General features: G+C 35.8%; 1 protein-coding gene across 14 annotated transcripts in view; it reads left to right on the top strand.

Annotated features, from left to right (window-relative positions):
- Positions 1–26,613, top strand: part of MYCBP2 (MYC binding protein 2) — a 200,425-nt gene that overhangs the window by 113,697 nt on the left and 60,115 nt on the right. For 9 of the 14 annotated variants that reach the window (XM_063335960.1, XM_063335984.1, XM_063335950.1 and 6 more), the window contains 10 exons: positions 2,575–2,662; positions 6,474–6,526; positions 7,807–7,979; positions 8,313–8,457; positions 10,095–10,307; positions 13,109–13,164; positions 13,587–13,702; positions 14,806–14,903; positions 19,041–19,157; positions 19,941–20,081. In XM_063335960.1, coding sequence (XP_063192030.1) covers positions 2,575–2,662; positions 6,474–6,526; positions 7,807–7,979; positions 8,313–8,457; positions 10,095–10,307; positions 13,109–13,164; positions 13,587–13,702; positions 14,806–14,903; positions 19,041–19,157; positions 19,941–20,081 — 1,200 coding nt within the window. The remainder of the gene's footprint in view (positions 1–2,574; positions 2,663–6,473; positions 6,527–7,806; positions 7,980–8,312; positions 8,458–10,094; positions 10,308–13,108; positions 13,165–13,586; positions 13,703–14,805; positions 14,904–19,040; positions 19,158–19,940; positions 20,082–26,613) is intronic. The other 5 variants (XM_063335975.1, XM_063336007.1, XM_063335930.1 and 2 more) reach the window with 2 other exon arrangements.

Below are 26,613 nucleotides of genomic sequence, written 5' to 3'. Positions count from 1 at the left end.
CCCTGGAAGTGCTGTGCTCATTTAGGCTACCTGAGATTTTGTGCAGTGGTCACCTCATCTTGACCTTAAGGACATGAGTCATTTCCACCACTGTTTCTTTGTTGCACAGGGAAGATAAAATTTCTTTGTGTCTTTGGACCAGTGCTTTATTTTGGCTTATTTCAAGAGGTTGCTGAAAATACTTAATATACTGTATAATAATTCCAGAAAAATAGCCCTTCCTTTATCTTGGGAGTCTTTGGGGCCTATAGCTTCACATGAACTTCACAAGGTCTGCATCTTACTTAGACTACAACCCTCACAGAAGATTTACCTCATCTTATTCCTGGATTCTTTTCAGGCTAAATCATGTCTTCGGGTTTTCAAAACGTGAGATTCTTTAGAATTTCGTAACATATCAGATAAAAAAACATACCATGAGATCATCAGCTATGATGGTCTCATTGGCTTGCAGCAAATCAGATTTATAAATCCTAGAGATAATCTAACTAGTCTGTGTTTGAGGAGTAATAATAATAATTTTTGCTTAAGTAGGAAAAAAGATGCAGATTCGTATATGTCGTTAATTTTTTTAAAGCATTTACAAAAAAAGCTACTGGCATGTTTTTAACACTCAGTGCTAAAACATGCTAGCCAATATGCTAACTATATCATCTAAAGAAAAATTGCAAGTAATTGTTTTCAAACATACCTTTTTGTAGCCTAAACACTCTAATTTAAAATTCTATTAATAGAAAAACAAGTTTTACAGTGTTTAAGCTACCTTGCATCTCAGGACTAAAGCCTCTGTAAGTAACTTAATTGAAGTCGTTAACTTAATTAAATTGGACACACAATGCAAGTTTCTCGTTCTTTTGGGAACTTTGACAATTTTCTGAAGTGTTACCGCTGGTAGGAAAAAAAAGCGTGTGTTCTAGTGTCCACTGTGTTTTCTCTAGCTTAAAAAAGCCAAAATATCAGTAAGACCTAATCCAAGTCAGTAGGATTAATTTTTGCACATCCGATTCTCTCTCCTTCCAAAGGACAAGCTTCTGTTACATTCACCTAACTATAGTATATAGAATGACATTCATTGTTAGGAAAGTCTCTGCAATAACTGAAAGATGACATTAAGTGTGAGCAAGTGCATCAAGGAATCAGGCGTAGTTGAACTATTAAAATTTGTTTAAACCTAGGATTTTTTAAAAAATTGTACATTTATGCTTTGAATGAAAAGAAAGCCACTTTGCCGGTCATTATTAAATGTACAGAATATATGCAAAACCTGCCTTCTTCATAAAGGATGTTCACACAATAGAGAACTATCCAGTGAGTTGATCCACATTTCACATCTTGCTTGCTATTTCTGAACCTGCTGTTTTGAGTCCTAAACATGCAGTTCACGAAGGGTTTAGTTTAAAATGCGTTTTGGAGATTTTGGGTCTGCTTGGGAGCCTCAGAGAATACAAGGCAAGTCTAGGGTTACTGCTTTCAAAGGCTCTTCCCAAAAGGATTTTATTTTTTTTTTACCTACTTTATATATTGACGGTTTCTGTAAATCCGCATAGAAAATCCATCAGATAGAGGTTTTCCATCTCCCCCACTGTTTTTTGCTGGTGGTTTGTTTGGTGGTTTTTTTGGTCCGTGAGAAGCAACTGTCAGAGGTGTGCTGAACCACCCACAGATTTCTTTTAAAGTTGGTTTTAGTGTCAACATGACTTTGAGAGCAAAGTTAAAGAGGTTGTGCCTGCATGTATCTGGGACAAGTTGAAGGGAAAATAAAAAGTTTAAAAATTAGTTACAGCCTCCCTAGCCATACTGCTCTCCCCCCATTCCTTGCCCTCAGCCTCCTTCCTGACGTGTATTGGAAAACTGTATGTGTGATCTGTTTTTTGTTTGTTTTTTTTTTTTTCTCTTGTGGACAAGGTTGAAAGAATACTGATGGAGAAGCTCTCATGTTTTCAGTGACAAGTCTGGTAGGAGGGAGGAGGAGTCTTCTCATTCCCTTGAACAACACCGTCAATGGGAATAAAGAGCTTTCCAGTGTAAATAGAAGGGAGAGACTGTCAAGGGCTTCTCCCAAGATTTATAATGGAGAAAGGGAAATTATGGAATCGTTTTCCCATCCTTGCCTCTCCAACTAGAGAAAGGGAAGAGGGGAAAAAAAAATATTTATGAACAGTACTACCTTTAAACAAGATGGGAGTGTGAGTTTATGTGGAATGTACAACTTAGAAGAGGCATTGCTTTGCAATCCAAGTATGTATTGGTAGGGTTTTTTTGTATTAGGAAGTTCACTTTTTCTTTAACATTACAGACAAAAGACAATTATCATCTTCAGATATTCTTACTAGGCTACCAGAAGCATGGTAACCCATTTATTAATACTCTTACCTACTTGAAGTTTTTCTAAAAATTTGGTACTCTGGCCCGTGTCAGAGCAAAACATGACAGTGGCTGTTTGACAGGATCAATATCACTGAGAAACATCAAACTGGAACACACAATTAGGATAAATTAGTGTCAGGGAAACACATTCGTTGTCCTCTTTTCTGAGACACTTATTTTTGTTTTAAAATGTGTTTCAATTTGAAGGGTATTATTCAGCTGGAGAAAGAACTGGCCAATTTAGGAGGATCATGTGCAGCAGCTTTGATGAAGAAAGATCTAGCGCTTCCTATTGGTAAGTCCTATTCAAAGAACATCCTTTGTTATTTCATCATTGCTTTGGGTTTTCTGAATGAATACTACCTCTAAGTCTTAATGTTGCTTTCAGTTAGAGATAATCATAAAAAATCAATTCTTAAAACTGGATTAATCAAGCAAGATAATAAAGTGGTGGTGTTTTCTGCTTACACTGTTCCCTTCATGTGTGTATGGGGAGGAGGGAAACCTGGTCATTTAAATCTGACCCAACTCACCCCATTCACAGGTAGTGTATCAGTTTACGAGCTATGTCCTACAGTTTCCTCGTGGTACTTCACAAATGTGCAGGTATCTTGTTTGTATTTCTCTTTCACTGTTTTTTCTCCCTGCACTCCACACCTTTCTGAATGAAAAATACCTGCAGCATTGGATTGTAAAATTTAAAGTTACTTGTTTAAAATTGAAAGTAACCATTGCATCTGTAGACCTTATAGCCTAAAATATTTCTGCTGTAGTTTTTTTTTCTTACCATTACAAAAAAAACCCTTACATACTTTTACAGCAGATGCAGCAAATAAAGGTTTACAGTAACCCAAATGCAATTTAAAACTTAAGGAAAAATAAGAGTTTATGAAAATTAATGGATACAGAGATTGAATTAGAACTTCCTAATGATGCAGCCGTATTCTAACAGCATTTCTCCTAATTAACGTTTGCAAATAGGAAAAAATAGGCTCATAATCTATAATAGGATATCTTTTTGATCCTTTTAATTTAGGAGCACAAATAAGAGCTCAAATATTGTAAATGAGACTGAAAGTGTGTATTACTGAGCAGAAGGGCATTGATCAGTGTGTAGTTATAACCACAAAACCTGATGTGTATTTTTTAACCCGGTATTTTGCTTGTGTATTTGAATGTGCAGATTTCTTTACGTTGTAAACGGTCACCTCATTTGCACTGGTAGATCTGTATTTCTCTCTCAAAAGTACAGGCAATTCTGTAGTTTAAATGGTGCCGCCTTCTGTTATCCTCCAAACAGCTTCGTTAACTCCTTAGTTTTGTCGACTTCCCTAGCATCTATTTATCCTGCTGTTCTCCTATGTAAAAAAATAAAAGAAGCTAAAATTGAAATGCTTCTAATTTAATTTCCTATGTTTTCTAATACTTTATACTTCTCTCTAAGGAGGTTTTTCGTTTTGTTCTAATTCTGAATATCTAAAAGAAGGGAAAGTATATGCTTTCAGATAGAAGGAATTTGAAATAAAACATGCAGTTAAGTTACCTATGCGCTCTCAGCCACCTATAAAAGTGGTTGTGTATAATCTGCAAGAGGGGAGGGATAGGTGCATTGACTGTAAAGAGTTTCCTGATTACTGACATAATTACAGTTGATTCATCTGCTCGTTTACTTAACACCAACTCAAGGACTTCAGCCAAGTCAGGCAGTATTACTGATAATATTAGAAAGCTAATGTCAAACAGGCACCGTGAATGTGTATTGTTTCTCTATAAGACCTCTGGACCCTCTGAATAAACAAAACTGATGAATTATAGGTAGCAGTGGTAGTGTTTGCGGATGTAAACCACCGTGCAGGCTTTGAAAGATGGATTTCAATTGTAATTTTGCTTTGCTTAAGTGTTTTGCTTGGTGTTTCATAAAAACACTGTGGTAGGAAAAGAGGCAAAATGTGGTTTTCTAGACCAACGTTTAAATGACTTAGTATCAGACTACTTGTCCTTTTTCTGTGTTCTAGATGATGTATTTTCTACCTTTTGCTGCAAGTGAAATGGTGTCTTAAAAATACCCTATTATTGCCATCGCTCATCTGCAAAGCAGTATCTTATTTGTGGAATGGAGTTTCCTTTAAGAAGAACCTCTATAATCTTATAAAAGACTGTCTTGTAATGCATAAACACAAGGCGGCCCTTTGTGTTAGACTTTTCATACTTTATTTTATAATTTCTACAATTTTAACTTTGTTCCGCGTGTGGATATATACAGGCTAAAGAAAGTAATCTAAGAAAAAAGCTCACTCCAGAAAAGATTTAGCAACTTAACTTACAATGCCCAAACTCTGGCATTTAGAAGTTAGGCATCTACATCTAAGCTAGTAGCTCTAACCTTCTTTTAGAGTTAATGTAGACATCTTGGGAGGATAGTTCGTGTCATCCAAAGATGAAGTTGTGAGAAAAATGAAATTAATCACCCAAAGGGTGAGCCTGTTTCTCCTCCATTTGCTGTAAAGCTATCTTGTAATATCTAAGTCCTGAGCTCATTATCTCATGCTTCACTGCCCCAAAGTAGGGGAAGTAAATCCTGCTCCAGATACTTTTTAGAGCTCTGGATCCAACTATATGCTCTTAAAACCTGGCAATTTCAATGAAGATAAGAAACTTCATGAATGTGGCAGAATTTTAAGAAAAGGAAATTAGAAACACATGGTTGAAAATTCTTAGCACATACTTTCGTGGAAGGTTATGCAAAGGGCATCATAGGAATAAAAAAAAAAAAAAAGATTTGTCTGGAAACTTTCTGTCAAGGAAAATAGAATGATTCAACTGACTTCAGATCAGAGTTAAGAGTTGTTACTGGCATCCTTGCACGACCCTTCCGTCTTCAACTTTATTTGCATGATTTATCTTGGTCTATTGACTTTAGGTTGTCCTTCACAAAGACCTTGCTTTTTAATAACTGTTATAGTGCGTATATTCTGTATACAAGTGGCCAAATACTCATATAAGTATTTCTCTAGAACCATTAGGAAAAAAAGTGTTTTGAAAGGACATCAAAAAGGCTTTTTGCCTTTTTTACTCCAAAGGAAGATGAGCCAGACGGTGATTCCTTCATGCATTAGGAAAACTTTATCTTTGAAAGTACACCCAAATACTATTTGAGTTGTCACGTTCAAAAGGTCACACTTCCTCCTTGCCGTCTTTCCAAGATTCAAATATAACGTACTTCTTCCCAAGAGAGAGGTCTTGTCTCTGACCAAGATCTAACTTAAACAGCAATGTGGAATTGATTTGTGTATTTAACATTATTACTTACTAATTGTTTCAAATTTGATAGAAGTTATTTCTGAGAGCAGAGCTTTTATATATCTTAATTTCTTTGAATTTTAAAAATACCTTAGGACTTGATTCTTGTCATTTCTCTTTCTCTCTTCTTACTAGTAGAATTGCCTGACATGTTTTTGAGAGAGAGTAGAAATATGGTAACCTTATCTGTTTTACTTTTCTTTTCTGTTAAAAGACTGTGTTTGGCAATTCTGGTCACCCTGGAATCAGACTTCTGAGTTGCATTTGTGAGAAAGAAATATTGTATAATAGAATGTATTTGAGTTTTATGTTTTAGGAGGAATCGTAATTTACAAAAGTATGCAGTGTTTATCAGGTTTTCAAATACTGTTACTATGGTAAGTTCTTAAAAGGGAGCAGCTGGTGCATACTTGTACGTCCTGCTTCCCAGAAACCATCTTGACCTCCCAAAATCTTTTTCTGGAAGTATCTAGTCACATCCAAAGATTTGCCATACATACTGTCTTGGAGACAAGAAGACAAGTACCAAATTTTTTCTTTTGTGTAATGTACATTGTTTATTTGCCTGTGCACTGAGCTACACAGTACTGCATGTTTACTGTGTTACTTGAAAATATTAATCTTTCAACTGCTGGTTAAAAAATGTTACACATCATCTTGCAAACTTACATTATTTTTTTTTAATATAAAAGGCTTCACCAAACGGAATTGAATTTTGCATTCCATCATGTGTAGCTAAATTTCAATATTATTGTTACGAAAAATAAGTTCATTTGTTGTTGTGAAAATAAGTTCTATTTTTACAGCAGGTAATGAATTTGAAGAAGATCTTGAGATTCTCGAAGAGGCTGCTTTACAGGTACACCGCTGCTTTTTTTTTCCATTGCAACATGCTTCAGCACATAATTGCAATGAAACTTTTTGACTGCTATGGAAGAAAATAATTTGTAAGGTTTTTATAGTAGAAGGGAATCTGGCTTTTTATAAAATAGTTTAAGAGAGTCTTATGCAAGTTTAGGGTTTACATTAAATCTTCTTTTAAAATAAGTCTGCTTAGAAAAAAATGCGTAAAATATCGCAGTTAGATGACCAAATATACTTCAAAATATATGTCTGGCTCAGGTTGCGTAATTTAACAAATTTGAGATGTTACCAAAATTAATCCTGCACGTCTTTGTAGTTGCAGAAATAAAATCACTTTTTCAGTTGAACGGTAACACTTATCAAATCCCAAATAATATGATTGTAGTTGGTTCTGGATTGATCGTTGGTTCTTGTGATGGGTGCTAATGCTGGTGAGTAGCTCCCTAGTTATATCCCCTAGCTGATGATGCACAGTGAAAAAGGAGTTCTCACATTCTGTGTCTCTCTCCTAATTATCTTTAGGGCAACTGTTTCGAAATTTAGTTGTCACAGTACTTGCTGGAAAAATGTATCAGTGCTACAGTATGACACCATTGCATAGGCCTCAGCTGACAGAACAGTAAACAGAAACTGTCTAGGAGGAATCAGATGTTCCTTGGAAGAAATACATATTTATATTTTTTCAGCAATCTTTTCTTGGACCCACTCCATTCTAATTCAAAACGTGAGCTAGGCGTGTGCATGCGAGTAGTAGATTCAGTTTTGCTTTTAGTCCTGTTAAATATTTTTTGCATCTTTCTACCTTCCTTCCTTTCTTGCAAAGAAAGGATGTCTTTTACTTTGTCTCACCTAAAATATCTTGTTTAACAGATCTTCCTTTCCATAAATTATATCTTTAGCCTTTTATTTTCTTTTGGAACATGCTCATTGGTCACACTTTCAGAATGGCTTTCTTCATTCTTCTCCTGATCACAATTCAGCAGTTTAGGATACTGTTAACATGGAAGTTCATGTTACCTTATTCTTTCTTCCAGAAATTCTCTCTCAACTCGAGCTCTTTTAATCTCGTATGACATAAATTATTGTTTTATAGACTGAACTGACTTTTTTTTAAAACTTTCATCAGACTGAAGTTTATCCACTTGCCTCCTACTTGAACGGTTTTCAGTGCCCAAAATATCTGTGCCAGTTGTGTCACGTTATGGGAAAGTGTCTAAGATACTGAAAAACTGTTTTGTCTCTGTCCTTTCATCCCCAACCCCTGCAAAAAAAAAGGTGTGCAAATCTCACTCCGGCATTCTTGGGAAAGGCTTGGCACTATCTCACTCACCAACCATTTTGGAAGCTCTTGAAGGAAATCTTCCACTGCAGGTACAAAGCAATGAGCAGTCATTTCTGGAGGATTTCATTGCTTGTGTACCAGGATCAAGTGGTGGACGACTTGCAAGGTAAAAAATTAGTGTGCTGCATGAATAAAACCATTACTTCATAGTTGTAATGTTTCAAGGTTTGCAACAAAATAGAAAATATTTAGTTATTCAAAACCTGTGCACTGCTACTTGTCTATACAGCTAGCTATAGAACTTTAATAGTTGAATCAAATATTATTTAAGTAAAACTATTTGACTGTATTGTTTCTATTAATATATTAGGTAAAAGCATTTAAGCATTCAGACCTTCTGCATCCTTTCTTAGCTGGAAGTCATGTTTGTACAGAGTACAAATTTATTTTTCGGGGGCCTGTAAGAGATCTTAATATTAAGTTTTTGTCTTTGCTCCAGGTGGCTTCAGCCAGATTCATATGCTGATCCTCAAAAAACATCATTGATTTTGAATAAGGATGACATTCGATGTGGTTGGCCAACTGTCATTACAGTACAAACAAAAGACCAGTATGGGGATGTTGTTCATGTTCCTAATATGAAGGTAATTGTTGTCATCTTGGCTGTTCTTATACTTCATCATGCCTTCTTTTAGTATTTGTTGTAGATATTCCACCGAATACTCCTGTATAGGGCAGAAAGTGGCATTTGTAAATTCAGTTTGGTCAGACTTTCTGACCTCTCAATCCACAAAATTATCAAATTCTATATTATGTCAACACCGTTTCATGCAATTTATAGCTTTTCTGTAATGAGCTACACACGTGTAGCATGTGGAAATAATCAGTTGTAGATGATGTTTGAAGGAGATGATATGTAAGGTGACAAGAATCTATTTTTTAACTTTTAAGCCAGGAAAGAGTATTATAAATTTTAAACTGAATAAATGTGATGGAAAAAAGAATCAGAAGCACACTATTGGACCATTTCATAGTCACTTTATTTTAGACTAGAAGAGCACTTCCTCCTTTTCTGGTTTTAATATTTGAAAGTTCCTGTAGTATTGGTTGGCTGGTTGGTTTTTTGTTGTTGTTAAAGGACTGGAAAGAGAGTATTCATGATAGCCTCAGCTAGAACTGGAAAACCCTTGCAGGCTTTGGAGTAAATCCGATGTGTATAAAAGTTGGCTGCTTCATTTGAAGTAGCAAAGCACACAAACAAAACAAATTGAAGACAAAATGGATTTAATAAATCAGTTTACGTCTGTGTTTTCACTATTACTCAGGAGTAGTACAAATATTTTCAAGACCTGCTTTTGTTTAAGCCCAAAAGTAGGTGAAGTAGGTGAATCTGTTCTTTGTATAGGATGTAATAATCGCGAGTTATCTTACAGTTACCTTAGCTATAAATGCATTGATGAACTGTGCGTCTACAACAGTAACACAAGAATCAGTCACAAACACAGCTTGATTGCAATTAAAATGTGTGGTTACTGACTTGAACGTGTGACAAAGGAAGTAGGAAACTTTTAAGTAGTGATTTTACTCTATGAGGAAAAGGTTATGTCAAAATACACACATCAAAATTGTTGCTGGATTTCTTGTTTAATTACTGTTTTTCTTCCTGAATGTATTAAAGTAATAAATCTTAATTCAATTATTCATTCTGTTGGACTCATTCAGCGTGCAATGTGCTGATGTGACTTCTAGTAAATTAAAACAGCATATGAAATCAACAGCAATTAAATGCATTTTATTGCAGATTTAGGATGAGTAGTGAGTAAACTTATTTTCTGAGGAAGAACAGACTATCTGGAAAACTTAAATTCAACTGACTCTGTTACCTGCACTAAGGCAGGTCTCTGGGGCGGGAAGTCAGGTGAAATATGTGTTGAATGTGCTGATGTATTAAGGTGACAGAGCCAGCCAAGATCCAACCCGGCCACTGCTGATCCGGATCAAGCAGTCTCTGATGACTCACTCTGAAACCTGTGCACTCATTTGGAAGGCTCTATTCCCTACTTCGAGCATTTTCTGTTGTGGGAAAACCTAGCTAGGTGTACCAGGCTGCGTGCTGCTTCCCAGGGAGTGCTCTGGGCCTGGCAGAACTGACACTGACCTTTGCCGATCGTGTGCAAAGTCAATTGGGTGCTTCCCTCCTGTACATTGACATTTTTCAGATCTAAATGAATGTGTGTGTGTTCTCCCTAAATCATCTTCTGTATTCCATGTCTTATTGCAGGTAGAAGTCAAAGCTATTCCTGTTTCTCAGAAAAAAACATCTTTGCAACAAGAACAGGTTAAAAAGGTACAACGGATACCGGGGAGTCCTGCAACAGCTGCTTCCCCTATCAGTGATATGACCTTTGGAGGGCTTCCTTCACCAAAGCTTGACTCCTCCTATGAGCCAATGATAGTAAAAGAAGCTCGATATATTGCTATTACAATGATGAAGGTAAATTGCTGTCATTTTAGCTATGTAACTATTCAATTCAGCATTCAAAGTGTGTAAAGGTATGCAAAGGAGAAGGAAAAAAGTATATTTCAGTTTGGTCACAATCTAAAAATACGTTGATTACAAATTACTTTCATTATATTTAACTTCAGCAGAAAACTCGGTGCATCAAAAGGGCCAATTGCTGGATTGGTATTTAAAAATAAAAGTTATCTTTGATTTTGATTAGGCAGATTAACAAAGTAGTCTGAGTCACTCAGGAGAAATGAAAACAGCCATCGAAATGGTGGAGGGGAAGTGAAACCAGCGTATCCATATAGAGTTGGAGTGTTGTGGTGAATCTATATTAAAAACTCTAACTAGTGACCATAGGGGAAAAAATAGGAGCTCAACATAGTAAAAAGAACATATAAATGAGTTGCGTATCAACGCATGAATATTAAACAACATCTGTTGAAATTGGCCAGTCAGGTGCATCAGCTCAGAGACTTTGCCAGCAACAGCTTTTAAAGAGGTGAAAACCGAACAGTTAGTATTGATTTGAGTATATTTTAGAACCCGCAATGTATTTACATATGCATAACATATTGACCCAGTTAGGAGAAGTGACATGATGTGTATAACTAGTGGTTAGACAACGTAATATGACATGATTAATCAGGACATAGAGCAGGATAATACTTAGTATAACCGATATGGACTTACGGGGGGAGAATCAGCAAGCTAGCATCTTTTAGAGTATACAGGGTTGTTTTCTAGAGAGGATAGTGCTGCAGTAGCTGTGTGTGAATAGTGCAATGGGCTACTAAATAATGTCTTAATTGATCAACGTAGGAGCTATGAAATATAGATGATGTACAACAAATAGTTTAAAAACTTGTTAAATCACATGTCTAAAAAAAAAAATTAGAACTAGGGCGTGTATATCAAGGAGACAAGTGTGATTTGCTTGTTTCGCTGTTGTTTTTTTTCACTTGGGGTACTGCAAAGATCACTTCTTGGCTTGATGCTGCTTGGTATTTTTACCAGTGACTTGAGGGGGAGCAGGAAATACATTATTTATTCAAAGTAGGAAGCCAGATGGGACTTTTGATTTGACAGGCGCCTGCTGCTTCTTTTCCAGTAATTGGTGTTAGACCTGCTCACACAGGTGTTGCAGTGGCACACCTCACAACACATTAGATACTCAGGAGTAACTGACTGTGAAGCAAGTCAAGGCGTCCAGAAATTAAGCTCTAGATTTGGTGGACCCTTTGAGTGAGGAATGCTTGATGTTAGCTAGTTAACTTGTAATAAATTTGAACTCGAATCAGGCCAAGATAAAGCAAAAATGCAAGCATTCATTTAAAGTCATCTTAGCAGATAATAGCAGTACAAATGTTTGTAAAGATAAAAGTGAAAAAGTAAAAGAAACAAACCAGGGCAAAATATAAAAAGTCTCTCTGCTTTTTGAAACATTCTTGACTTTTACATTTAACAACTTCTTGGGGAATCTCCCAGAGGTTCCTAACAAATTAAGTGTTTTCCATCCGAAACTTTAACTCCTCCTTTTGTTTGTTTGCTTTATTCTGAAGAGAGCTGGTATTTTGCAGCTTAAATTAAGGACTGTCTGACATTGTGGGAAATGCAGATGTGTTACCTGCTGTTCTTGACTAGCTTACTAACAGCTGTACTGATTCAAGAAAGTGTAAAAATTCTCTTGTACTTCCCTCCCTGCGTTACTTACCACACTTATTTCAGTGTAAAACGCAGATGTCCCCCACCTCTTCATTTTATACCAGCCTGCATATTGTATCAGTACTTGACAGAAACATCCAACTATGATTAGAAACTGTAGCTTCTCACCTCATGACAATAAATTGACAGATTCAGAGGACCAAACCCACATCTTGGATAGAGACCCAATATTGCTGATCTGCATGTATGTTCAAATGTTCTTATCCCACCTCTTTTCCCCCTGGTTGTTGGTTTTGGTTTTGTTTTTTGGTTTGTTTTTTTTTTTGTTTAACATGGGAATCTGGTAACTCGGCAACCGTTGCAGCCCACAGAGCCCACAGATACTCTTGCTGATGTAACCAGGAAATTCCAGTTACATATTAGGAGGAAAAAAATTACAATGAGAGTTGTCAAACAGCCGGAACAGGCTGCCCAGAGAAGCTGTGGAATCTCTGACAGTGGGGATACTCAAAACTTGACTGGATGCACCCCTGAACAAACTCACCTGATTTGAAAGTCGGATGTAATTTTTGAGGGTGGCTCTACTTTGAGCAGGGGGGTGAACTCCATTTACCGCCGGAAGTCCCTTCCAACAGAAATTGTTGTATACTTTTACGGTATGCAGAATTATGAGAGCAATATGGTGATATCATGCCAGGACAGACTTAAATTGACTTAAATAATCATGGTCCTGTGTCCCTTAGATACTATGTGGATATTCGTGCCTACAAGGAAGTTGAAATCTAGATTTTTAAAATTATTCAAAGGGGTTTTATGCAAGTGAGATTGGAAGAGATTCAAATACTTGACTGTGAACAAAGCTTTTGTTAACAATAAGTATCCTTATTATCTAAATTAGTGCAATTTAAAGGGAAAGCGAAGATACTTGTTTCATGTATGTATATACGTGTGTCTGTTTCTCTTTCTGTTTTTTGGAATTGGTTTCTGGTTCCATGCTCAGTGCTTCTGGTGAGTGTAAAATTAGATTAGTATGTTCTTTGAGAAAATACTCTTTCTTTTATTCGTGAATTAAGTATAATCGATAACTGTTGATTTTATGTTTGTTGAATTTCACCTGCTTATAGGCATATGAAAATTATTCTTTTGAAGAATTACGCTTTGCTTCACCAACACCAAAGAGGTAAATGTCAAAGAATTACTTTTTAATAGGGACTAAAACTAATGTGTCCTGTCACTTCTGCTTACACCCAGAGTCACAACCCTTTACTGCCAAATAATCTTGTCTAAAGATGGAAACATTACAAAAATTGTGATACTTTGTTTTCTTAAGTTTAAAGATTCTGTTTGAAATCTTTTGTTCTTAGTTGTTTTAATGTTGATTCCTTATGTGTATTACCTACTTTTTGAATGTGTTCTTTCATCATTTGCTATAAATAAATGTGGTATAGAGGTTTATAACTTCTGAGTAATACATTGGATGGGTGGAAAATGGTACTTAGATGATCTGATAAAAAAGAAAAAAAGAAATTTCCAAACTATTACAAACAATTTTCAAGATGACAGTGATTGTTTAATGATTTTATTTGTTTTATTTATGCCTAGACCCAGTGAAAACATGTTGATCAGAGTCAATAACGATGGTACATACTGTGCAAACTGGACTCCTGGAGCTGTTGGTCTCTATACCATCCATGTTACTATAGATGGCATTGAAATAGGTACTTAATTTTCACTATACTTAAGCAGAGATTTGTATTAGATGGAGTTTGTATATCAGTAAATGTTTTGGTGCTCATAAGATTTAGTATTGAAGTTCATAGCAAAATCTGGCACCCAAGTTTTGGTTCAGAAGCTTCCTATCTAATTCCCTCTTATTTCTCCAAAGAAAAAAAGACCACAGCTATTCTCTCCTTGAAATAAGAATAGATTGGGCAAATCATGCATTTATAATATGGTTGGACTACAAGATGAAGAGAGTTTCTTATTCTCTGCTCTCAATGTTGCAAGAAAAATGTCTTGTTTCAGTGACAGAGATGTATAATTTAAGGAAGAAAAAAAAAAAAAAAAACAAAAAAACAACCACCGAAGAACCCATAAAAAGGGAAAATTGTTCCTGACCATTCAGGAGTAAATAATATCATTTCTTCTGTGGAAAACTGAGAAAGTGTACTGTTAATTGAAACTCTACCCTAAGTTTCAGTTATTTGTACAAATTTTAAATGCTTTGAGTTTCTTCCTTGCTATTTTTAGTTGTATTTTAGCTGTCTTGCTGGTCCTAGGGACTACAGTATAAGATACTGTAGTATATCATGGAAAGATTGCCCCATCAAAAAATGTCTGTATCCTGAATTGTCACTTTTCTGGTAGTGTAACTTGGATTGAGAAGCTGTTATCTATTCCTTACGATTTGTGGTTAGCATCTGCAGCAGTACAGCAAGCATAAGCTATTGCTTCCCCAAGAGCTTTTTACTTGCACCCCTCAAACACTTAACTCTGTGTTCACCATTCCTTGAAACGTACTTCTATATATGCCGTTAGGATACAAAATTACCTAATAGCGCTGTGTACTCAAGGTATGACAGATATCTATTAACAACGTGAAATTATATATCTGTAGTTACACATGTGTGAAGATACAAATGTTGAGAAAGTAATACTTTGCACTATGAAGCAACCGCAAGTGTTGTTTAAGGCAGACAGATAAGTGAGTGGTTATTTTGCCTACCCTGAGTTTTAGCACAGATAAACTATAGTTATTGTTTGACTGATATATCCCCTTACGTTTATGTTTTTTTAAACCTTAGTCTTTGTTTGTTTATAGATGCTGGACTAGAAGTGAAAGTAAAAGATCCTCCAAAGGGAATGATACCTCCTGGAACACAACTTATTAAACCAAAAGCAGAGCCTCAGCCAAACAAGGTTTGGAGAATTGAAAAAAAAAAAAAAAAAAGCCCAGATAGTTATATTTGGGTGGGATTTCATTGTTGTTCAGTACATACTTTATCATGTTATAGTGGTGCAGGACTTAATGATATTTGCAAATGACGTTAATGTGCTGAATGGAATGAAATTAATATACTGGATAATGTGAAAGATATTAATTCCATTTTCTGTTTGCCTATCCATTAATAAAACTGTTACAAGTTCTACAGAAACTCCCTTAGTCTTGGCTTGTCACACAAACATTGTGCAGCCATTATGAAAGCCACAGACTGTGTTCTGCACTATTAGTTCTTTTTCTTTGAAATTGTACTCTGAAATTAATTGTACAAAGGGCTTTACAAAGATTTTGTTTGTTTTGTGATAAATATTTCTTCAGTCAATATAAAATCCAAAATTAATTTCTTTAGTGATATTTTCCTTTCTTAGAATATCATTATTTTATTTTTAAAAGTCATCCTTTCTGTAGCTTTTGACTTCGTCATTTCACTTTATCATTCTATCCTGAAGGACTAAAGTAGACACAAATAACAGAAGTAAGCTAAAAGGTGGTGTGGCAGTGCTATAAGGAAAATGCCCACACAAGGGTACCATATTCCAATTCCTTTTAGATACGAAGGGAAGGGGTATTAAATGAGGCACTGAATCTTTTTTTCATGGAATAAACCTGTATTTAAAGATGTGGAATTCTGAAATACCACAAGGTTATCCTTCTCTGTCTTACTACAACTGCAAAGTTGTCTAAGAAATGCATGGTTGCAAAAAGGATCAGGTGTATGCTAACTTCTTACCTATACAGCGTGTCCTGGTTTATTTGGTTTCCAACTTTCTGGATAATCTAGAGGCAGGAACTTTGTTGTACCATTCCCCAGTCTGTAAATGCATCCAGTGTCTGCTTCTGCCACTAACAGGATTCTTCACCCTGCACCCACACCTCAAAATAAAAATAATAAATTTACCTTTAGTTACCACACAATTTTTTTTTATCCCTTATTGCATTTTATTTTATTTTTTTTCCAAAAAATACTTCCAGGCTTTATCCCTTCTCTTGGAAGGAAGACTTCTTGGTTACTTCATTATCTTAATTAAAATTCCAGTCTGAATTCCAGTTCCTACTGGGTGAGATTCATCTCGCAGAACTTAATATCTCCATCCAAGATGATAATCACATGTGTTGTTTACTGTCACCAAAGTGAGAGACACATCTGGTCTAAGATGAGATAAATTGCTGGATGGAAGTGTTGTCTGTCTTTTCAGTTATTACAGTGGGAATTGAGGTGACTGGTTCATACATAGTAGCTACATTTTGTTAAGTAACAGTCTTCATGACAGTTAAAAATATTTGGCAAAATTTAAGCCTATGGTGTTCCGAGGCATTACTTAGTGTTTAATCACCTCCCTGTGTTGTTCTACTTTCATGTTTTGCTTCTTGTTCCAAGTTGTAGTCTCTTTGAAAGAGGAACCATCTTTCCGTCCTGTATATAGTGTCTGTAGAGCCTGCTGCAAAAATACACTAAGCCTCTTGCACATAGCAAACCAGGTTAGAATAATTCTTTGTGTATGAACAGCAGAATTATAAATAATACAGAAAGGTAATTAAATTACTGCACTGTGCTCCATGCTTTTGAAGCCAAGATCATGGCTTAGACATGTTATCAGTCAGAGACAGTCCAATATTACCAAATTGTATTTTGTTGACAAAAAGTACTTAATTGAGCTCTAGAAGCTTCTTCCTCTTCATTGTCAGTCTGAAATTTCAGATAGTTATAACCAAAGGACACTAACAGTGCTTGCTCAGTGGTGATCTGTTCTCAACTAGAAACACCAAAGTTTTGTACTCAAACCTTACTTGAATTGCAAGTTGAAAATGGATACTATACTTATGATTTTGTATTGATTTCTTCATTCAGTTACCTGAAGACAGATAAAAATCTGGTTTTCCTGTCCATCCAGGTTGTTAAAGGAGGTTATCATAGTGATCTGTAGTCAGCCTGGACTATATGAGCCATCACTGCTGCCTCTTCATTGTTTGTGAAGCTTAGATTAACTAATTTGCAGGAAATTCTATTCCACATCCTATTGAGGGAAACATTTATCTTTCAAGCTAAGTAATGTAATTCAGAGTAGTTGAACCAACCAAAAGAAATTCAGCTGAGTTGGAAGGTGCAAAACTGGTGCCAGAATGATTGGTCACTAACATGTTTTGACTGTTTCTCCTGTCCTCACGTGACTGAACCAAGTAGCTAGCACCAATTGCAAAAACAACCCGACCACATCCAAAAATCTCTGTGCAGGGAGTGGTTTTTGGCATCCCTTCACAGAAGGTTATAACCCCCTTGTTAAGGTTGCTTTGTCCTGTATGACACGCCTTTCTGTGCTGCCGGGTGTACCTCTTTTCAGAGTCACCAAATAAGAAGGCACAGTGACAAAGCTCTTGAAAACTGCCGTGTGCTGTAAGGGAGAAGGACAGGTTAATTGCTATGCCTTTCTGCATTAGCCACTTCTTTTAGCCGGAGTCCAGTTTGTGTGAGCTCCGTGGAGGAACTGACTATGAGGGTGTTACAGGACAGTTACTGAACGATTGTGCCATAGAGAAATAGTCCAAGCAAAGAGGTGCTGTAACAGAAAGAAGACTCAGACAATTAAGTTTTTCATGACAGTCAGAAATGAGCCCTAGAGAACCTTTCATCTATTTCCTCTTGTATTGTCGGTCAGCGGATCTGACCCCTAAACAATTTGTAGCTACAGCTTGACGTTTTCTGTTAGCTAGTTAGCTGCTGCAAAGGGGAAAAATGCTCTTTCCAGCCCTTCGCGTATCCAGATCTTGAGTGTGAGTTCTTCCTCTAAATTCAAGTTTTTAATCAAAGTTCTAGCCAGCCCATCATGATTTTCTGAAGTAACGTTTTGGGGTAATAATGCAGGGACCCATAATTTGCAAGGCTTTGTTTATAGGCTTGTCTTATGTTGAGAGTGCCGTCAGCAGTGATTCAGCCTCATATTTTCACATGGACCTTGGAAGTCTTAGTTTTGCCTGTTGAGAGAAATCTAAATCCTTGGAGTAACAGCATTGTTAGTAAGCAAAACCTTGCACATTTTGGAGTCATTTACATTTGAAATTCGTTACATGCTTCTGTTTTGGTTTTAAATTAGCCTTAAAATGAATGTAATTTCTTAAAATGAATCGTTTCTTTAGGAAAAAAAATAATGAATTCATGCGCTTAGCTGTTACTTTTCATTACCTACCTTTTCCCGAGTTTATTCTTTCCATATCATTCTGTGTTTAAGTTAAAGCTTAAGTCCATACTTCAGTTGATACTTCTTTTCAGTTTTATGTGTGAAGTTTGAAAATAACCTTCCAAGAAGAAGGTTTTATACCGCATGCATAGAATATATGCGCTTCTTAAACCAGAGACCAAAAGGGTGGCTTATGTTTGTTCTCTATGGGACAGTTGCCCGATAATGTGTTTAAATGGTGAAAACATGATAGTGAATAGCAACTGGGAGATTTTGGGGGCTGTAGTAAATCAAACTAGTAACAAGGAGCACCTGATCTAACCTTCCTAAGAAAAAGGGAGAAACTGTTGAAATAGCTATTTGAAAAAAAAAAAAAAGGCAGTAGAAAGATACGTTCTTTTTCTATTTTTAAATGGCTATTTAAACTCTTTAGCTAGGGAAAATATCCAACTTTGGCCAAAAAACTGACAAAACAAGATGTTATGGTAGTGCAAATGAGAACCGGTAATCCCAGGTTGATCAGCTACTGCAAATACTAAATTTGAAAAGGTAAACCTCTTGAAACTTGCAAGAATTAGTAAAATGGGGGGGAGCAGTTCAAAGAATCAGAAGCTTGTACTGAATATTGTGTGGTATAGCAGAGATCTTTCCAAGACTGAATCAATGCACTTTTAAGGTTTTCTGGAACTTTATGATTTTATTTGTTATAGTAAAAAAGTGAAGTTACACACAGCAGCCATGGGAAACTAGCAACAAACTGTAACTCTAAAACTGCCATCTTGTCACTAGCATTTCAGAATCTGTTAAACCTATTTCTTTTTTACTCTTTGAGAGCTCTGTTCCAATTTTTTCTTCCTTACTGTCTTCCTTTGCTTCTCTTAGGTTCGCAAATTTGTGGCCAAGGACAGTGCAGGGCTTCGTATCCGTAGCCACCCTTCCCTTCAGAGTGAGCAAATAGGCATAGTGAAAGTCAATGGATCCATCACTTTCATTGACGAGGTAATTAATAAGACATTTCTGTTGAAAATTGGGCTAAGGTGTAAAGTTAATTCATGCAAATAATGTTTTTTTTTTGATGTTTAGATGTTGACATATACAACTTAAGAATGTAAGAGTATAAATTGCAAAAATCTAAATATTTACTAATTTAGTTTTTCAAGCTGTCATTTCCTTTTAATTTACTTACTTGAAAACCTGTATAACAAACTTTTGAGACTCTAATATGAGGAAACAAAATTCCTAGAGCTCATCTTATAATAATATCTCTAAGGATTTAGCTGTTCATGACTTACTATTTCAACTCTACACAAAAATTCAGATGTAGGTGTCATTTTCATCTTTCCACTTACACTTATGAAAGATCACTAGTGTTTTAGACTACTATGCATGTATTTTTCTTACAATATAACTTCATATACAAGGAATATTTTTGCAATTTACTAAGTTATATCAGCAGTGGAAATATGGGAAATATGGGGAACTTAAGCTTATGAAGGCTTGGCTTTCTTTCCTCTTTCCGATCAAAACAACTCTTACTATTGCATGATCTGATTTAAATTTATCTTTGCACCTTGCTTCTAAAAAGATACGCCTCCCATTGCTTTGAAATCCTGATTTTGCCAGTATTTCTCTTCACCTCTTCTTACGTTCTATCAGCATAGTGTGAAGATCATTATTACTTCCTTGCTACTGTTGTCTGTTTGTCTGAAGTCTGTTAATCCTTACTAGCTACGGAACAGTTACAGGAGGGCATGGCTCGTTTTTGTTGCTTGTTTCCCATAGATCCACAATGATGATGGTGTTTGGCTGAGGCTGAATGATGAGACAATAAAGAAGTATGTTCCTAACATGAATGGTTACACTGAAGCCTGGTGTCTCTCTTTTAACCAACATCTTGGCAAGAGCCTTCTGGTACCTGTTGACGTAAGTAAAAGGTGCCTTTGAAAAATATCCAAAAGTACACTCTATCCTCATTACAAGACTTTCTTTAATTAAGGCTGCAAATGAGTCCTGAGGTAAACGATATTTTAATTATCAAATACTACCTTGTATGTGTTTGCATTTTTGAGGGCTATTGTGTAATGAGGGTGGAGTGTAGAAAGGTATGAGGTTTTTTTATGTTGAATCATCTTCTCCCAGAAGAGAAGCAAAAGTGCAAGGACCGTTATGACAGTGTGCAAAAATATAATCATATTAGAATGTGGTCTGCACCAGGTATTTCTGATTCAAGGTGTCTTGTCCGTAAAGTAGCTGATGCTGTGATTTCAGAAGAGGCTTGCAGCCTGCAGTGAATCAGTGTCATTGAGGCTTGTTAAAAAAAAACTTGAAAAGTTCTTTAGGCTCTGTTGGTTTTTGTATATTTTCTTTATGAGTTTTACACCTGAACCCTGGAGTTACCAATTTATTACCTAATCAAAGAATCCCAGAGCATCAAGACTGATTTAAAAAAACCCCTGAACGTATAGTAAGAGTAAGCATAATTCATCTGGATAACTTAAATGGTGATCACCATCACCGCAGTTCAAAGGTTACACCTTTTCTGTAAACAAGATACAGTTTACAAAAAGTTTTAAAACACAGGAAGAAAAAAGTACATTATCTAAACCAATGTTTCTCAAAAATTTTATGAAATTTTTTTACTGGCTCATCTGGTTTTGCGCATTCCTCAAAGCAGACAGTACCTTGGTTTCTTCAGGGCAGAATGTGAGAACCAGATCTGATTGCTAATACAGCTATTTAGATTTGATTTGTTCTCTTATATGAGTGAGCTGCTGCTACAGTTGAAGACAGTTAACAAATATTTGGCCAAATTAAACACCTGCAACCAGTAGTGTCACACTGTTCATGTTTTCCAGTCATAGAACTGAGATATTCCCAGTTCCAGTGAAACTGGTCTGTTTGCTAGTAGCCAAATCTGGCAATTCATAAGTCCCCTGTGGCTGCAGCCCGCGTTCTGGCAAACGCTGTTATATGATGCAACTAGATCTTCTTCCTGTTCACCTTCTTGTCTATAAATTATTCATCGATATAACTCTTATTTGGAGATTTCTTTCAATGAAATACGTATTTTTGGAAGTACTTTCATATTGCATTTGGCAAGCAAATTATTGCTGTACTCAATCATCCGTTACTCAAACGCTATGGTGGCATATTTATCCAGTTTGTTGTAGAATATATGAAAAAAAATTGCAAAAATATAAGCTTTACTTAAAATCTGGCTTGTATTTTTGGCCTTAGAAATTGATACTCATTAGAAAATAGCTATAGTGTATTTTCACACAACAATATTTGTATGCAGCAGTATCGTAAGCCTGGATGGATATTATATTTTGTTAGATTTTATTTCATTTTTTCTATTCTTAATGCTTTTTTACTTGCTGAGGGGAAAAGGTTTGAGCACAGTAGTCAAGTGCCTACTGGTTGGCACATTTCAAATGGCTCTAGTACACACTTCTAGAGAAGAATGTACCTTGTGCTCCCTGACAAAAGCTTGAAAGGAAATGGCTGTCATAAATAAATAAACCAAGTATTCAATCTTGATAATATAATTTTGACAATTCAAATTTCATTTGAATAGGTCAGGTACAATTAAATTCGAAAAATGGCATTTAATTATCATACATTTCACTCAAAATGCTTCTGTAAAGTTCTGATAAAATGTTATAGATCTTTTTTTCTTAAACAGTGCTGTGAATTAGTTTTGATACCGTTTGAACTATTAGGAGCTGGTAGATATTACTAATTTTCTTTTAACTAACCACTTATTATTACATCCTTAATGGCACAAGGTAAAAGTCGCATGCTTTCTTAGCTTCTCATCAGTAAGCAGCCAGTGGGCAACAAAGCAAAAGTCTTAGAAAAGCAGCTCATATAACAATGGAGCTATGTATAATAAGAGATGCATTTTGAGCTAGTTTCAGATGGAAAGTTTCTTTGCATCTCTCTTATTTTCCAATTTTTGAAAGGGCTTAACATGTCCTGAAGTTATTTAATTTCACTGTGACCGTATTTAAGCATTAAGACTTACTGGTTTGATTCATAATGATAAGAGGAAAAAGGAAAAAATGTTCTCTGACATTTCTTAAAGGCCACAAAACAAAAGACAAGGTTCAGTGGCTTGCTTTTGAATGCCTTAAGTCTTTAATGCATGCTATTATGGCGTTACGCAGCACATAACTTCATGAAATTTAATAAACTCTTTTGTAAGTTCCTGACTTTGTAATTTAGCTTAAAACTCTCTTTCCTGCTAAATCCTTGCTAAAGTGATACTGCTTTCTTGGTGGAAAGTTTTAAAATAAAAGTCTCTTTTAAGGTGATTACTGATTGGAGAATATTCAAAAATATATGTCTGTCTTTCTCTAAACTGTCCAAGAAAATGATGTGCCTGCTCGTTGCAGGGGAGGTTGAACTAGATGACTTTTATAGGTCCTTTATGACCTAAATAATTCCGTGGTTGTATGAAAAGAACTGTATTTTTATTAAGTTTTCAAATTCGATCATGCAGTCTTCTAGGGGTGAAGGATTTGTGTGGCAAAAGATGTTCAATTAAGCAATAAATGCTAAAGGTTCTGTAGATAAAATTGTGAAATAATCCATATCTGCGCATCCTTTTCTGTTTATTTGGGTAACCGAATGACATGATGAGCAGCATGTAGTGAAAAAAGGTGTTAATATACAAGATTGTTGGAATCCAACGCTGTTCTACCAGTATTGGTTTCAGAAGAAGGAAATAGACTGGAAGACATCGCTTTCGTGACTGAAAATACAAATGGAAAATCAAGTGACTGAATTAGTTATTGTAGTCCCTGTTCAAATGAATGTCACATCACTCTTATTATGCTCAGTTTTTATTCAACTTACGAGTGTGCAGATTTGGCAACTCTGATTACATTACTTTGTCACATTTAAGCATACAGGCTTTTTCTAATCATCCCTTAAGTAAATAAGATCTCTCAGTACATTTTGTAAAATATATTGAAGGTATCTTTTTTTTAAGGAAAGCTTGAATTCTTCTGTTTCATCACTGTATTAATAGAACAGCGAACACACAAAAAAAAGTAAAATTTTTCAGCTTCTTGTCCTCCTGCTATATGTATTGTATTTACATTTTACGTTTCTTTGTAGACCTTAACCATGTATTTTATGATAATGCAAATATTGAGTATCTTAGATCTTCTAAGTACAGTATTTCTGTATATTTTGATCAAAGCTATTATATTTAAAGAAAAATGATCACAGGAAAGCATAGATCCATTGTAGCTGCCGAACTATTTATTTGAGCTGTGGTCATTTACCTTCTTAAGAAAAGCTGTACAGTCAAATCCTTTCATGAGGGGCTGCCATGTAGTCATTGATCTAAAATTGAGCATCCAATCCATTGTCGGTAATATGATTATGAGACTATGAATTTAATAGATGGTGATTTTGGATAGAGTATGAGTCTTAATAGATAGTTGTTTTGGATAAGCTGCTTCCTTTCCTGGTAGTTACTTTTCCTTCTGTCTTGTGACATGAGGAGCGGCTGAGGGAACTGGGGTTGTTTAGCCTGGAGCAAAGGAGGCTGAGGGGAGACCGTATCGCGCTCTACAGCTACCTGAAAGGAGGGTGTAGGAAGGTTAGAGTTGGTCTCTTCTCCTAATTAACAAGCGTTAGGATGAGAGGAAATGACCTCAAGTTGTGCCAGGGGAGGTTTAGGCTGGATATTAGGAAAAATTTCTTCACCGAAAGAGTTATCAAACATTGGAACGGGCTGCCCAGGGAAGCAATGGAATTGCCATGCCTGAAGGTATTGAAAAGGCGAGTAGATGTGGTGCTTGGGGACATGGTTTAGTGTGGCACTTAGCAGTGTTTGGTTAATGGTTGGACTTGATGATCGTAAAGGTCTCTTCCAACCTAAACGGTTCTATGACTGGGTTAACTGTTTTTGAAAAAATACTTGTTAAGTTCTGATAGAGGGTGTTACATATATAGGGACAGTGATGTATGCACAATTACACATAGTACATACAGCATAAAACAGTACGCCCTAGGGAGAAATAGAATTTTATCTTGGTTAAGCTCTGGAATTTGGCTTTTTAAAAATAATATTCTGAACATGGTTTGGTTACTTCATTTTAAATATGAAACTTTATAGGGAATATTGTACCATACTGCCCAGTTTTACTATTACATTCCCCAACCACCACAGGCAAACAGCACTGAAAAACTGCAAGTTTTTCAAAACACTATTACAGTGGAAGAAAGAACCAAAATTAGTATGTAGGCTGCAGCGTTTGATCACAGAACGTCAGAAAGGTAAATGTTCTATGGAAGCATTGAACGACATTCACAATACATTTCTACCATCGTTTTAGGCGTGATGGAAAGCAATTGGAGAGTAAGACTATGTTGGGTAAAATGTCAAGATGGTTGTTTTAAGATAAGCCTTAGCTTTGAAAAATAATAATAACTGAGATTTTTAAATGCTTCTTAATGGTATGCTAAATTTTGGTGGCAAAACAAAGTAATTTATATTTAATTTTTTAATTTCTGAGACTTAAACTTTATTGGGGGGAAGAAAAAAAGTATGAATTCCTGAAATCATTTTTAGGTTTTGGAAGGGAAAGCTTGAAAGGAAAAAATGAACCAAATCTACAGACAGTAGCATAAGGACTCAATATAAAGCTTGTATGTAGTAGTTTCTTCAGAATCAGAACTTAATTCTCAAATACATTCCTGATCTGTTCATCTAATCTGGCGGACAGTGTGCTAATAGCCAGGAACATCTAAAGTTCCTAGAGCAAAGGAAACCTGGTTTGATCGTCTTGGTGTTGCTAAGCCAGCATGGTCCCACTTCACTGCTGTTGGTTTCTTTTTTATGTTTTACACATATATCTTTTTAACGTGCAAAAGCAGATTTTTGGAACTATACTTAAACTTTTTTGGTATGGATAGTCTGTACAGTAGATATCCACCACAAAATACGAGATATGCTGCAAAGTAATATAATTAGTCTGTGAAACTACGTTGGATGCCTCTGAAGTACACTCTCATTAGGCAAGTGTAGGCTTTTAATAACTCATAGTTTTATGTCAAATTCATAAGCCTTTACTCTGCCAATCTTCCTATCTAACACCTTCCCCAATGCCCCAAAATATATCTCACTAGTGCATTGGTACCTCTTTCAATTTGGGTAGAGGTACAAAATTCTAAAGAAATGCTGGTGTTTGACAATTTACCTGTTTTTGTCAAAATTGCAAATTGCTTGTATTACTGAAACTTGATGTAAGCAGCAGTTTTGCAAACAGTGTATAGCCAGATGATTTGCTTCTATCATGAGACAAAAGCATGGTTTTATTTGCTTTTAATGTGTAAACGTTTTTTCAAGGAACACAGAGGAGGCAGGCCAGAAGTGTTTTGTTCTTGTTTCTGCTTTAAAGGGTTTCACTGCCTTTTCTTTAACTACTGTTAAATGTTAATTTGACTGCTGACCAGGGATTTCACTTGGTTCCCCTGTCAGGATGGGGATAGGAAATAAGATTTTTGATAACTCTCTTCAAACAGATAAAATGGTTACTTTGCTAAAAGGATTCTGTCATAAATATAGATTATTAATACTACTATATATGTACTATTAATACTTTCTTTTGACAGGAACAATGAAAATTTCTTTGAAATGAGTAGAAACCAGTTTATGGCCAAAAGATGGCTTCTTTTTCATGTTTCTGGTGATCAAAAAACGCTGTGCCGGCTGTTTTGTGGGAGGAAAAAATACACAGAAGAGCAGTGCTCATTTCTATTGTACAGGCAATTGATTATAAAATTAGTGAAGTCTCTCTGGCAGCTCTATTTGGTTTATGATAATTCATAACAAACTAGTAAATGCATTGTATATTTTATAAAGCTGATGAAATCTTAGCAATTGTTCTCCTTACAGCACTCTGTGGCATTTTTGGCTCTGGTGAAATCATTCTGTGCGAGTGAATTGCTTTCAGCAATAGTGAGCTTAGCCCTTCTGCATATTATCGGTTCTGACTTGGTAACTAAAAGCCCATGTGCAGTTGTCTTGAAAGAGTTGAAATTATTTTTCAGAGCAGCAGACCATCTTGCTATAAAACTGTGGTTTGTGGTGGGACCAACTACTGTTTCTTTGTAAGAGAAGTGTGGGATTTTTCTGTGCACGAAGTCTCAAGCTTTGTAAGAAATGTCTGGCTCTTAATTTCAGTAAATGGCATGACACACTACATCCATTTCGAGCTTTTGACATACTAAACTGTTTTTGTTTAATGGATGATTTGCCATGGTGAGCAATGGACTCAGGTGACTTGATTAGGAAAACAAAACTTTCCCCTTTTGCAAAACATTCTACCAGTAAATTTACTTGTGGAGAAAGTTTGCATTATAGTACCTCGAGCTTCTTCCTCCAGTGTTTCTTTGTTCCCATTTCTTTGTTGATATATGTCTTTTTTTTTTTTTA

This window comes from Chroicocephalus ridibundus, chromosome 1, assembly GCF_963924245.1.
Source record: "Chroicocephalus ridibundus chromosome 1, bChrRid1.1, whole genome shotgun sequence".
Classification (NCBI taxonomy): domain Eukaryota; kingdom Metazoa; phylum Chordata; class Aves; order Charadriiformes; family Laridae; genus Chroicocephalus; species Chroicocephalus ridibundus.
This window is presented reverse-complemented; position numbering and strand designations above follow the sequence as displayed.